Source organism: Zonotrichia leucophrys, chromosome 8 (genome assembly GCF_028769735.1).
Source record: "Zonotrichia leucophrys gambelii isolate GWCS_2022_RI chromosome 8, RI_Zleu_2.0, whole genome shotgun sequence".
Lineage (NCBI taxonomy): Eukaryota > Metazoa > Chordata > Aves > Passeriformes > Passerellidae > Zonotrichia > Zonotrichia leucophrys.
In genome coordinates, this window is record NC_088178.1 from 22,374,780 (window position 1) to 22,387,480 (window position 12,701).

Genomic DNA, 12,701 nt, shown 5'->3' on the forward strand with positions numbered 1-12,701 from the left:
CGGCCCGGTTGGGGCCCACCGGGTTCGGCGGGAGCTGCTGTTCGCAGAGATAGCGGTGGCACGGAAGCGGTGTTGCCCGGCCGCTGCCTGCCCTCTACGAGCCCTGCCAAAGCTGCCACGGTGCCCGGCCCTCGGCTGGGGCGCGGCATCTTGCGGTGCGGCATTCCCCGCGCTCGCTGTCCCGGCCGGCGCTGGGATGCGGCTCACAGTGCCGGCGGCGGGGAGGGAAACAGGGAAGGAGAGCGGGAGCTGTCAGCCGGGATGCGCGATGGGAGTGGGTGGAGATGAGGGTGAAAGCTCGTGAGGCTGGAATAGGTGATGAAGACCTCGGCAGGAGCAATCCCAGGGCACGGTCTTTCCCTCTCTCTTCAGCCTGAGGTCCCGGCGCGGAGCCAGCCCGTGCCGGCGGCGGGGGCTCGGGGCGGGCAGCAGCTCCCAGCCGGTGCGGCGGCGAGCGAAGCGTTCCCGCGGGATGCTCCCTTTCCCTTCCTTTCCCTTCCCTCCCAACAAGCGCTGCCGTGATTTGGCAGCCGCTCGGACTCTGGACCTGCCTCTCCGCCCCGCATTGGCTGCCGCGGCCGGTGCCGCCGGGGCGCTGGGGGACACCGGAGGCAGCGGCTGGCGGCTCTCACGGGGACCATGAAGCTCCTGTGGCTGGGCGTGGATGTCTCCAGGGTCCTGCACCTGGCCGCCGTGTTCTGCCTGACCTGCGTGCTGCTGAAAGCCATCCAGCTGTTCCACCGGCGGCGGGAGCTGCTGCGGGCGCTGGCCGACTTCCCCGGGCACCCGACCCACTGGCTCTTCGGCCACGTCCACGAGGTGGGGAAGGGAGAGCCGGGGCTGCGCTGCCGGCAGCGGGGGCAGTGCGGGGAGCGGCTTTCCCGAGGGGCGTGTGGGAGTGATGCTGGTGGGACTCGTCCGGGAGAATTGCTGGGCGGGTGAGAGGTGGGCATCCCTTTTCCCAGCCAGACCAATGTGCTTTCCACACCTGTGATGCTTAGCGAGAGCACGGCTCACGCAGAGCTCCGCAGGCTGCTGCAGACTGCGCGGTGGAACAGGGTGGTGGCTGGCTCGCAAGTAAAGAGAGCACGGTGTGGCATAGGCAAGGTCATGCCGGGCTGAGGTGCTGGAGGCAGCCGAGCCGCGCTGCTCTGTGCCGGGGCAGGCTCCAGTGTCAGGAGCAGTGTGTCCCTGCTCCTCTGACGGCCAGGGCAGGGCCGCTGCAGCTCTCCCTGCGGCTCCCTGGGCAGATAGATGCTCGCTGCTCCCGTTATCCACAGGCACTTCATCTCCCCTCCCAGCTTGCATCGGCCTCACGGCCAGGTGAACCTGACAATTGGTCGTTCTGAGCCACTTTTCAGCCATAGAACGCATCACAGGCATTGCATCCAGCGCAGGGGCTGTGGATCTTCTTACAATTGCATTAAGGTCATGAGTAACTAAACCCACGTACATAGGCGAGCCTGGTTCTGGTCACTGGTGTCAGGGATGATTGTTCCCTGAGCTATGCACTTGCCCACACAGATCACCATGGCTGTCTTGGCAAACAGATTTTCACAACTCAGCAGCAGCCTCACGAGCTTGCCTGATGCAAAAGGCTTTTCCATATGTGCTAAAGGCTGCCTAAAATCACCTTGCCCTCTACTGGGCTCTGCTGGTGTCCTGCCGTGGCACCTCTGTGGCACATTAAATAGCTGGCACCCTGAAAAGTGTATGAGAAATCAGGAGCAGACCTCACAGGACTTGTCTCTGTGCTGTGGCAGTGCCAGTTTTGCTGTGCTGGACAGGACAAGCAGTCTTTTGGCAATGTAAGCCTGATGATGGGCCAGTTCAGACCTTTGTTACACTGCCAGTTAGACTTTAAAACTGCAATTAAATAAAGTATGTTCTTCTGTTTGTTAGTTGTGACTATTTGCCCTGGAAGGAAATTTAACCATTTGTGCCAATCACTTGCTGTCATCATACCTAGGTTGCTCGTGCCTCAACTTTTACCTCAATGTTTTTATGAGAATTCCTTTTTTGAAGATTTAACAATTTGCTGATTAATGCTGCTGAGTTCCCCGAAGCCTAACAGTTCACAAAGCCAGCAAAGAAACTGGAAACTGGCAATGCACTGGGCACACACTGAATACAAAGTTTGCACACACCTCAAGGAGGACCTGTGAGCTGTATTCAGGGAGAACACTGACATTTCCTGTTCTGCTGATTTAACTGATTGTTTCCTTGTTTTGATCCAGGCCAGTTTAAAATCTCAAATGTATTTGTCATGCTCTGGGTGGATCTCCTGGGAATACATCACTTTGTTTTAAAGCATTCTCTGGGTATTAGTCTCTGCTTATCCAAATCACTCAGTAGAAATGGCATTAAGATATCAGGAAGAGCTTGTGTAGAGCTGTTCAGTCTCACTGCAGCAGCACGACTTAGTTAAACCCAGGCTGCCAGCCCTGAGCTGGCCAAACTGACTCGCCATGCCCGGGGTTGGTGGGAGGCAGAGGAGGGCAGGTCACTGCCCTGCTGGCCCAGGGAAGGTGTCAGTCAGTCCCTCGGCAGCCCTTTGTCCACTTGTGCCCTGTGTGGGGACGAGCCAGCCCCTCTGGCTGCCTGCAGCACACCCTCATGCTCAGATTTCAACTCCTGCGTTCTATCTTTCATTTGCTATCAGTGTGTAGTCATTAAATGTGCCCTTTAGCTTCTTTCCGGATGCTTTTAGTGTTGGATCCATTTCAAACCTTGCATTTCAGCATGAGATCAGGCAATTACCTTTCTTTCTTAGACCCAAGTGGGGTTAATACTTTTCTTTTCAAGCCCCCAGGGGAAGAAGAAGTAGAAGTAATGGTCTTTCATGCAGAGCTGGGTACGTGGAGCCGTGATTAAGGTGTGAGAGCTTTCTGTTCCTCTGCAGCTCACAGAATTTTACACCCTCTGCTCCAGGAGTGCTTGGTGCAGCAGGTTACTCACCTTGAGGGTAACCTCTCCTCTCAGATAAACCCATTCAATCCTCTGCCAGCACAGGGGTGGTTCTTGATAGCACAAGCTAAAGTGCTGCTCCAAAACAAGGTTGCATGCAAAAGCTTCTAGGATTAGGACTTCTGCCAGCGAGACTTGCTCAGCCCAGTTACTTTTCATTATATTTTTTGTGATTCACAGCAGGACAAGCACAGGCAGCTGTATCAAAGGGGCTTTCATATGTTCAGGTGTCACTTAGCTAAAGGCACTGTGCCGAGCACTGCTTCTGCTGGCATTTGTTGAAGAGGTGGGTGCTGAGGAGAGCTGCCTCCTTTTGCCCCAAAACTTGATCCCTGAAGTCAGAAAAATTGATGGTTCTATTTATATTTATTTATATTAAGTGGTTCTATTTATATTTATTCTATATTAAGTTCAAAATCTTCAACGTGAGCGAGGGAAGTTGTAATAACTGGTTGTAGTTCATAATTCTGCTGAATGTGGGAGACAGCACATGGGATGTGCTGCAGGGACACCCCAGCTTGTGAGGAAGAGGGGGCTCAGTCTTGGAGCTGAACGTGGATCTGCTCCTGGCAGACACCCAGGACTCAGGAGTATCCTCTCCAAGACAAGCCACACGTGGCTGAATATTTGATGTGGGTGATTATTTGAATATGAGCCATGTCCTGGGTTGAGAAACAGCAGCCAGACTAAAAGCTGAGCTGGGATAACTCAGCACTAAAGCAACAGAGCAAACATTCACTTGATACAGCCAGGAGGGTAACTTTGAGGCTAATTTCTGCACCAGTATGCTTATTTAATTAATCTTCAAGTCAAAGCAGCAGCAGCTATGTCAGACCCAGCTTACCAAAATCCTTCCCCCTGCGTATTGGTCCAGAGTAGTTTCTCTTCAAAGAAAAAAAGATCTTACATGGTTTTGTCTCTGCGGTTTTCTTCCTCTGCCTGTGACTGTGATCTTTCCACTTGTTTTTTGTCTCTTTCCTGTACACAACAACACTGGCTGTAAAAGCAACAGAGAGATTACTGCAGAATGAACCTGCCACTGCTGGTGATATGAAAGCTGGTGACAATGCTGCTCCTCAGATTGCAACTTCCAAGGACAGGAGATAAATCTTCCCAGGACTGCCAGCTCTTCATTGCCTGTAAAATTCAATTCCCAGAAACCAATGAATTCTTAATGTAACGTTATTCACCAGTGTTCCCTTCTCTGTGTGATCCATTGGTGACTTTGGACTAATTCTGTGCAATTTTTCCTGGACACTGGCCTTCTCCTCTGAAGTATCTGGAGGGGGCTGTGGTTTCCCAGAGCTGCACTGGGGCCAGCAATGATGCTGTTGGCTGCTCTGTTTTCTCCCAGATGCAGGATGCTAATTGCTCAGCCATGTGCAAGTCAGAATGTAGTTGCATGCCGCAAAATGCAGATGCTGGCTGGGGCAAATCTGTCTTCTATGGGCTGGCCATGGAAAAAGAGCAGATAACACATATGAGCTGATAGGCACCACCACGGTGCCCAAGGATGTTCTCTAGCTTAAGGGATAAGGAAGAATTATTTTATAGAAGCTTTAAAAGCAGCAAACATCTCTACTTCCCATGCTTTGCAAGCATGGAGGAAAAACACCTTGTTTATCCTTACCTGGTTTTGTGCTCAGAAAGACATGCAACTTTTAAGACAGTGTATTGGGAGATTATAGATATAATTTTTTTTCCTCCAAATCTGTATATTCTTTCTTTTTTTTCTTCTCCTGAAATAGTTTCTCAAGGAGGAAGAGGTGCTGGACAAGGCAGAGCTCTGGGCCCAGAAGTACCCACTTGTTCACCCTATGTGGTTTGGGAGTTTCTCAGCATTCCTGGTTATCACTGATCCCGACTATGCCAAGGTTCTGTTGGCCAGAGGAGGTGAGAGATGGCTTCAGCTGGGGAGCAGCAACCCCAGCCTGCAGATTTCCCTTGCCAGCCTCAAAATTTACAGCAAGGCAGGGTTTCAGAGAGAGGTTTTCTGCAGAAATCATCTCAAGGCATGGAGAGACACCACTCCTTCATGCTGTGCCCTGGGTGCTTCAGGCACAGGGCTGCAGGGCTGACCTGACTCTGAATCCATTGCTGGAAAATCAGACTTCCTCAAGTGCTCCTTGAAAATTTAACTACTCAGTGCCTGATCCCAGCAAGGAAAAAACACTTAGGGGCTTTTTTCTAGGTTCAGAGTTTTGGCTTCTACTGTAGAGAAGTATCTTTAGTGCATCAAGAAGAAAAGGTGCTGAACAGTGATGTCTGAGAGAGTTAATCATTTATCACACTGCACAGACTTTGGACTACCAATATTCTTGTTTTTTCCAGTGTGAGCATATGCTTTTATATTTATTTATTGCTGCTGGCAGAGACAATGTTGTTTTGTGTTGAAATACTGGGAGTTCTGCAGGGATGCCACTGATTTTGCTTCATACCCAAAAGTGAGAGCCTAGAGGGAGCTTTCAGCTGCAAACCTGGGCTTATGCCATTGAAACATTTACCATTTTATTTTTACCATTTTATTTTCTCTTTCTTTATTTTTTTTACAGATCCCAAGGATAACATCAGCTACAAACACCTTGTCCCATGGATTGGTATGTATTCCCAGGGCTTTGCCTGCAAGGAATGATTCTGAAGTTAGTCAAAAGCATGCTATAAATAAACAGCATTGTACCTGTTCCTTGATGTAGTTATAGGTAAAAGCTTCCTGAAATTATTGCATTTACTGAAAAAGGTGCTAAGTAGTTCTGTTTATTTTCAAGGAAGGAAAGTTCAAACATAACATATGTACAAATACTGACATGTCCATACATAGCAAAGACTGGTGATGGGGGAAGCTTAAATTCATTGGAGGACTGGTGAAAAATACATCTGCTGTTCTGAATTTCTCAATTCCAGTAGTGTTGGTGTTTCTTCTCAGAGACACCACTGTGCCATTTTGATGAGCAGGGCTTTGCTCAGCTCTGGGAACCTGGGGCTGATGGCAGCATTTGGAAATAGCCTCTCACAGCAGCTCAGATAGCAGATTTAATCACACTCTGTGCAGGCTGAGGCTGTGTCTGCAGGCAGCTGAGAGCATGCCCAGCTAAACATGCCTTGCCTGTGTTTCCCCAGGGAATGGGTTGCTGATCTTGCATGGGCCCAAGTGGCACCAACACAGAAAACTCCTGACACCAGGGTTTCACTACGACGTCTTGAAGCCGTACGTGGCCCTGATGGCAGAATCTACAAACGTGATGCTGGTAGGACTCATGATGCTCCCCTCTCTGCCCTGTTTGCTTCTCCCCATCCTGTCTGGTTAGGAGGTGAATGCTGGAGCAGGGTTTTCTTTGTCTGGTAGTTGCAAGGACACGCTGTGTTCTAGTGGTCAATCTTTCTGAGTCACCCCAAATCCCTGCCCTTGAGCTGGAAGGGATGAGCAGCCCTTGGAAGGGATGAGCAGGTTGAGCCTCCCTGCAATGACAGTGTCTCTGGTACTACTGCCTTGGGATCTGTGGCTGAGATTACAAGATTGAGTTATTGCCATCCCATGCATGATCTCACTTCCAGCAGCAACTTCTTATAAGGTGTTTGTGTAATTAAAGATTTGAGGTAAATAAATGTTCATAATAAATCTGCCAAAGATAAAGGCTGGGGCACAGCTATACTGTGACCTAAGGTTAAAGGGTATTATTTGCTGTAAACATACCCATGACTAGACTGCAATCCCTGCCATGGTCATAAACAGTGAAAATGTGTTGTTCTTCAATCCACTGGTGCTGGGCAGGATGGAAACCAGTAGGAATCACAGGAGAAGGGCACCAGGCTTTGTGCATACAAACTGGAGGAGTCTGGATGCTGGATCTATTCCTTCTCCTTCACCTCCCTCACTGAACCTCCCTGGCAGCTTCAAATAGATTCCTCCTGGATTCCTCCTACTGGCCCAGGGAGCAGCCAGGAACCGAGGGCTGGAGAGCCAGGAGAGCTTTTGCAAGGCTGGGAAGAAGTGCCTGGGAGTTTGAAATTCCTTGTGCACAGCGCCAGTTGTCTGAGCCCGTGCCACCAGGTGGCAATCGTAGCCTGTGCTAGGACGTGCATCTGTCCCCATAAGCCTGGTTTGGTGCTGTGGAGCTCAGATGTCACCGCGCTCCTCTCTCCCCTCCCTTTCTCAGCGTTGAAGTCCACTCATTCCTTACAGCCTCGAGGGCACAGAGGATTCATCATCACTGCGTGTCTGCTGGGGAAGAGAGGCAGGATTTATTGTTTCTTTAGGGGTGCCCTGTGCAAAGGGTTAAGTAAGAGCTCCTGTATTACTTGCTGGCAAAACACACTGGCACAGAGATCATGTGGCAGAAAAAAACCTTGCTCCAAATTTGTGTCCTGGGCACAAAGCTGAAATCTGCTCAAGAAGGCACCCAGTGAAGTACAATGCCAGTATATGCTGCTCCTGTACAGAAAAACACACTGTATCCTAGGAAAGATTTGGGTAACTCCCCATCACCCAGAAATGCACCTGTCCTGGGCTTCTCCAGGTGCTCTTGCCTCAGGATAGGGTGCAGCAGGGCTCACCACCACCGGGATCCAAGAACAGCAGCTGCCTGAGGCAAATCTCATATTAACCATCCCACTCTGGGATTTTGCTGGCAACTAGAGATCCCCTTCTTTTTTTTCCATTTCTCTGGGATGTGTCTCTATCTGAGCACTCATTTAATCAGGGGGTGACTGCAGATCATGCAGCGCTGACCCTTTTCTTCTCATTTCTGTCTCCTTTGTGCCCTAGGATAAGTGGGAAAAGCTGATAGCAGATGGGAAGCCAGTGGAGCTCTTTGAGCACATCAGCTTGATGACTCTCGATAGCATCATGAAATGTGCCTTCAGTTGTCACAGCGACTGCCAGACCAACAGGTCAGTGCTGGCTGCCCCAAACCCTGGCAGGAAGTTTGCAGCTCAGAAGGGAAATGGGCAAATTGCTTGTCACTGTGCTCCCACAAGTTTACAAGCTTCCTATTCCCCTCTCTCCAGGAAAAACACCTACATCCAGGCTGTCTACGACCTCTGCCACATGGTGCACCAGCGCCTCCGCATCTTCCCCTACCACAATGACATCATTTACTGGCTCAGCCCCCACGGGTTTCAGTTCAGGAAGGCCTGCAGGATTGCTCATGACCACACAGGTATTCCCTGCTGGCATCCTCTCCCAAAACTTTGGGCAGAGGCAGTCAGGTTTTCTCCTTGCCTGTGCAGTGAATCCTGCGCAGAGGCTCAGAGCTGAGATGCAAGCAGGGCATCAGCTTGCAGTAGTGATCTGATCTAGGCAAGAAACCAAGGGGTCTCTCAGCTCCTGGGTCATTAAACTGGACTGTTGGAGGAATTGCCCTCTGGAAATGCTCCTGTAAAATGTCCAGAGACAGGTGAGACAAGGAATGGGCATTGCAGGCAACACCAGTGCAAGGAATGATTTTCCATTCCAAGCCCGGTATGATTTAAATGCATGAAGGATGTGTAAAGTAGGCTGAGAAGTCCAGATCAAAGAAAAGGATGACAATATCCATGGCATTTGTGGCCATGCTGCTGGAAAAGCCAAAGTGCCTGGGATGCAGAAGCACAGGTCAAATGCATCATGGGCTGAGCAGTGCTCATCTCCTTGGGTGAGGTTTGCATTCAAACCACAAAGTTTGAGATGAGTTTTTGAGATGCAAAACTTTGGGTTTTGCGTTCAAAGTTTTGCAGCTTGGCATCTCCTGGCCCTGCTGAACCTTTAACTCTTTCTGCCCCAGACAAGGTGATCCAGGAGCGAAAGGAATCCCTTAAAGATGAACGGGAATTTGAAAAGATCCAGAAGAAGAGACATTTGGACTTCTTGGACATTTTGCTGTGTGCCAAAGTGAGTGGAAAGGAGCACAGAGTGCAAAAGCAAGTCAGTCTTTGCAGGGGTGCCACAAGCCACCAGAGAGCCTCAGGACTGCACAAGCCATTAAGAAAATTAGCCCAGTCCCATCCAATTGAAGAGAGGCCAAAGTGATCCAATTTTTCATTGCTGAATTGTTGGCAGTATCTTATACTGCATGCACAGGGAGTCTGTAGTCCTGGTGGTTTAATATGGGGGGTAAAGAGATTTAAAAGTGAAGGGAAAGGAGCTCTGAATTCAGTGTAAACAGATTTTGATTTTGTTTACATTATCACACAGGCATCATCACACCCCTTTTGCAAGAGCTGAAATAATATAATGGTCCCTACTGGGATATTTACATATTTATATATATATGTGTGTGTGCGTGTGTTACTGTAAAAAATATATATATATAAATTTTATATGTATGGGCAACTGAGAGTGTCTCTGGACTGTAGGATGAGAATGGAGCTGCACTGTCCGATGAGGACCTGCGTGCTGAGGTAGACACGTTCATGTTTGAGGGCCACGACACGACAGCCAGTGGCATCTCCTGGCTCTTCTACTGCCTGGCAACCCACCCTGAGCACCAGCAGCGCTGCAGGGAGGAGATCCAGGGCATCCTGGGGGACAGAGAGACAATCCAGTGGTAAGGCTGCACCAATTCCTCTGCTGGTCACTCCTTTCCTACCGCTGCCATTTCTAAGAGAGCGGTGCCTTCAAGGCTCCAAAGCTGGGGGTGCTAAAGGTTGCTGCATGCACAGATCCTTCACAGATCCTTCAGTTAAGTCTGGAAGGGACATTATGGATGCCATCCCAAGTCCTGGGCCACCAGCACTGCTATTTGCTCTCTCCTATTTTCTTACCACAAGACATCATAGATGTGCTTTTCATTTTCCCCTGTTGCTTTGCACTTGAGCTTGTTCAGTGGCTGTTCAGGTTGTTCAATGTGGCTGGGCACTGTGGGTCCCTCTGTTCTGTTGCAGTCTGCTCAGAGGCTGGGTGGCTGTGGGTGAAGGGATCTCCCAGCACAGGCAGTGGGGGGATGTGGGGCTCAGCCTGGCTGTCCCAACAGGGAGGACCTGGGCAAGATGCCTTACAGCACCATGTGCATCAAGGAGAGCCTGCGCCTCTACCCGCCCGTGCCCGGCGTGTCCCGGCAGCTCAGCAAGCCCATCACCTTCCCCGATGGACGCACCCTGCCCGAAGGTCTGTACATCCCCCTCCTGCTGCCTCTGCTCTCAGGCACCAGCTGCATCCTGCTGGCACACATGTTCAGCCAGGGCAGTGCAGATGTTGGCTTGTTCCTTTGTCAGTGAGCCCTTTTCTCCTCCTACTCAATTGTTTTCCAGGCAGCGTCACTGCAATAAGCATTTACCTCATTCACAGAAACCCTGAAGTATGGAAAGATCCTTTGGTGAGTTTTTTTTTTGATCTCCTAATAGTTCTTTCCCTTTGTGGTATGTGACAGTGTTTGCAGGGGTCAGGATGAGGGAAGAGACAAGGATCTGACTCCATGTTTCAGAAGGCTTGATTTATTATTTTATGATATATATTATATTAAAACTATACTAAAATAATAGAATAAAGGATTTCATCAGGAGGCTAGCTAAGAATAGAAAAAAAAGGAATGAATAACAAAGGCTTGTGTCTCGGACAGAGAGTCTGAGCAAGCTGATTGTGATTGACCATTAATTAGAAACAACCATATGAGACCAATCACAGATCCACCTGTTGCATTCCACAGCAGCAGATAATCACTGTTTACATTTTGTTCCTGAGGCCTCTCAGCTTCTCAGGAGAAAAAATCCTAAGGAAAGGATTTTTCATAAAATATATCTGTGATGTGACAGTGATGTGCCTCTTCCCATGTACCCTTCACCCGTTAGAATTCTCGCTCTGCTATGGGATTGTTCATAAATGAAGGGGTGTCCCATTTTTCAAGAAACCAGTCAGTAGTGTGTTCTTTAAGTAATCACTTTTTCTTGCTGCATATTCTTCATTTCCAGGTGTTTGACCCTCTGCGTTTTTCCCCAGAGAATGTCTCTGGCAGGCACTCTCACGCCTTTCTGCCTTTTTCTGCTGGAATGAGGTAAAGGGAACTGAACACTGAAGGAGTAGTGGGCAGAGACCACGACCTGCAGAATTACATAGTTAAATAGTTAAATGAGGATATAAGTGTTTGTGCAGCAGAGGGGTTCTGATACCAGCAGGCAAAATGGGAAGGCAGCATTGCCAAGCCCCTTCTGGGGACAAGGAACTGGGTCCCAAAGCTGTGGGACATCCTGTTGACATCCTGCAAGGAGCCTGCAGTATTCTGAGCTCACCTGCTCTCCTCTCCTTGATGCAGAGACCCCACCCCACCCTCCTGGCCTTTGATTCTCCCCTCTTCCCTTCCTCCCAATCCTTCCCTTTGCCCTGTGCTGACTCCTTCAAGGCCAACACCTCACAGACCTTCCCTGCTTGGAGACCCACCACCTCATCCCTACTGGCTTCCTTTGGCTTCCCCATCTCCCTCCTTCTCCGTGACCACACATCGAGCTCCTGATGTTCCTCTCCATTTCTCCTGCTCAGCCCATGCCCCTAGGACCCCCTGAGCTCAGAGGGAGAGGATGTGTGCTGGTGTGGGATGGGCTGGGGTGGGCTGTGGGGTTTGCCATGCCCAGCACTGATTGGCTGTATAGGATGCTGTGTGTTTGCATGCCCACTGGATTAGTTGTGGGAGGCTGTGGTTCTGTGCTAGCACAGAGGTGTATGAGGTGTGGGTTTGCATGCCACTGGATGGCTTGGGTTCTGTGCCCCACACTGGATGGAGCTGCTCCCTTTCCCTGCAGGAACTGCATCGGGCAGCAGTTTGCCATGAACGAGATGAAGGTGGCGCTGGCTCTGACCCTGCTGCGCTTCGAGCTCCTGCCCGACCCTGCCACGCCTCCCCTCAAGATAACTCGGATCATCCTTCGCTCCAAGAACGGGATCCACCTGTATTTAAGGAAGCTCCGCTGAAGCTGGCACACATCCTGCCTTCACCAGAGGGAGGGACCGAGCAGATGATGGGGCCGCGTTTCTCTGGGGTGGAAGTGCAGGGCAGGATTTGGGAATAAGCATTCCTGATTTCTGTGCTACATCCACCAGCTGAAAGCCCTTTTCAGGCGAGGCTCCGGTGGCTGGGATGCCATGGCACAGAGCCATCTGCTCCAGGGCACTGATCTGAGAGCAGCCAGGCACGGCCACGCTCTCTGTCCCCTTGCACTGCCATAAGAGCGGGCCTGGCCTGGGCTGGGAACATCTGCAGGTCCCACCAGCCTCCTTCTTACCAAATCCTGCCTTCACACTCGTGCCCTGGCCAAATCTGTGGCCATTTCCAGCCCTGCTCCATCATCAGCACCTTCCTCAGTGCCTGGAGGTCAGCCCTCCTCTCCTGCAGTGGGGACAGCTGTGACAGATCTCTGTCTCACTTCTCACACTCAGTGGGCCTCTGATTTGTTGAAAGCACTGATTCCAGTTGGGGCTCTGAAATCGTGCCCAAACTGCAAAATATTCTGTAATTTTTGTCTTAATAAACCAATAATTTTTCCTGCAAACAGCAGCTCTGTTGTTTCTATTGCTGGTGCTTGCCTGCTTCATCACACATGCAGTGTGAAACTCCTTTAGAAATGGAAAATGTGGAGAGGAAGCCCATGAGCAGTGAGAGACCACCCTGGACAGGCCAGGAAACTGCCTGTGGGTCTCCAGCCAGCACAGCATCTCCTTCCATGGACAACTCTTTAATAGGGGCCCAGTAATCAATCATCAATCAAAGTTCTCATAGGTAGAAAGTGTGTCTGGGGGTGGATTTCTTCTTAATTTTTAGTATTCTTTTATT

General features: G+C 50.2%; 1 protein-coding gene across 1 annotated transcript; it reads left to right on the forward strand.

Annotated features, from left to right (window-relative positions):
* The first annotated feature begins 491 nt into the window (after positions 1–491).
* LOC135451011 (cytochrome P450 4B1-like) lies at positions 492–12,420 on the forward strand. The gene is made up of 12 exons (XM_064719781.1): positions 492–819; positions 4,716–4,860; positions 5,520–5,564; positions 6,085–6,212; positions 7,730–7,854; positions 7,972–8,123; positions 8,727–8,833; positions 9,298–9,488; positions 9,915–10,048; positions 10,192–10,256; positions 10,849–10,931; positions 11,674–12,420. The coding sequence occupies exons 1-12, from the start codon at positions 640–642 to the stop codon at positions 11,840–11,842; spliced, it is 1,524 nt and encodes a 507-aa protein (XP_064575851.1). The 5' UTR covers positions 492–639; the 3' UTR covers positions 11,843–12,420.
* The last annotated feature ends 281 nt before the right edge of the window (positions 12,421–12,701 follow it).

What these genes read in the sequence shown, in the direction of transcription:
- LOC135451011 (XM_064719781.1), top strand. Translation starts at nt 640, where the DNA reads ATGAAGCTCCTGTGGCTGGGCGTGGATGTCTCCAGGGTCCTGCACCTG. An exon ending in GGTTCTGTTGGCCAGAGGAG is followed by an intron (nt 4,861 to 5,519) that starts GTGAGAGATGGC and finishes TTTTTTTTACAG; the next exon opens with ATCCCAAGGATAACATCAGC. An exon ending in GACAGAGAGACAATCCAGTG is followed by an intron (nt 9,489 to 9,914) that starts GTAAGGCTGCAC and finishes CTGTCCCAACAG; the next exon opens with GGAGGACCTGGGCAAGATGC.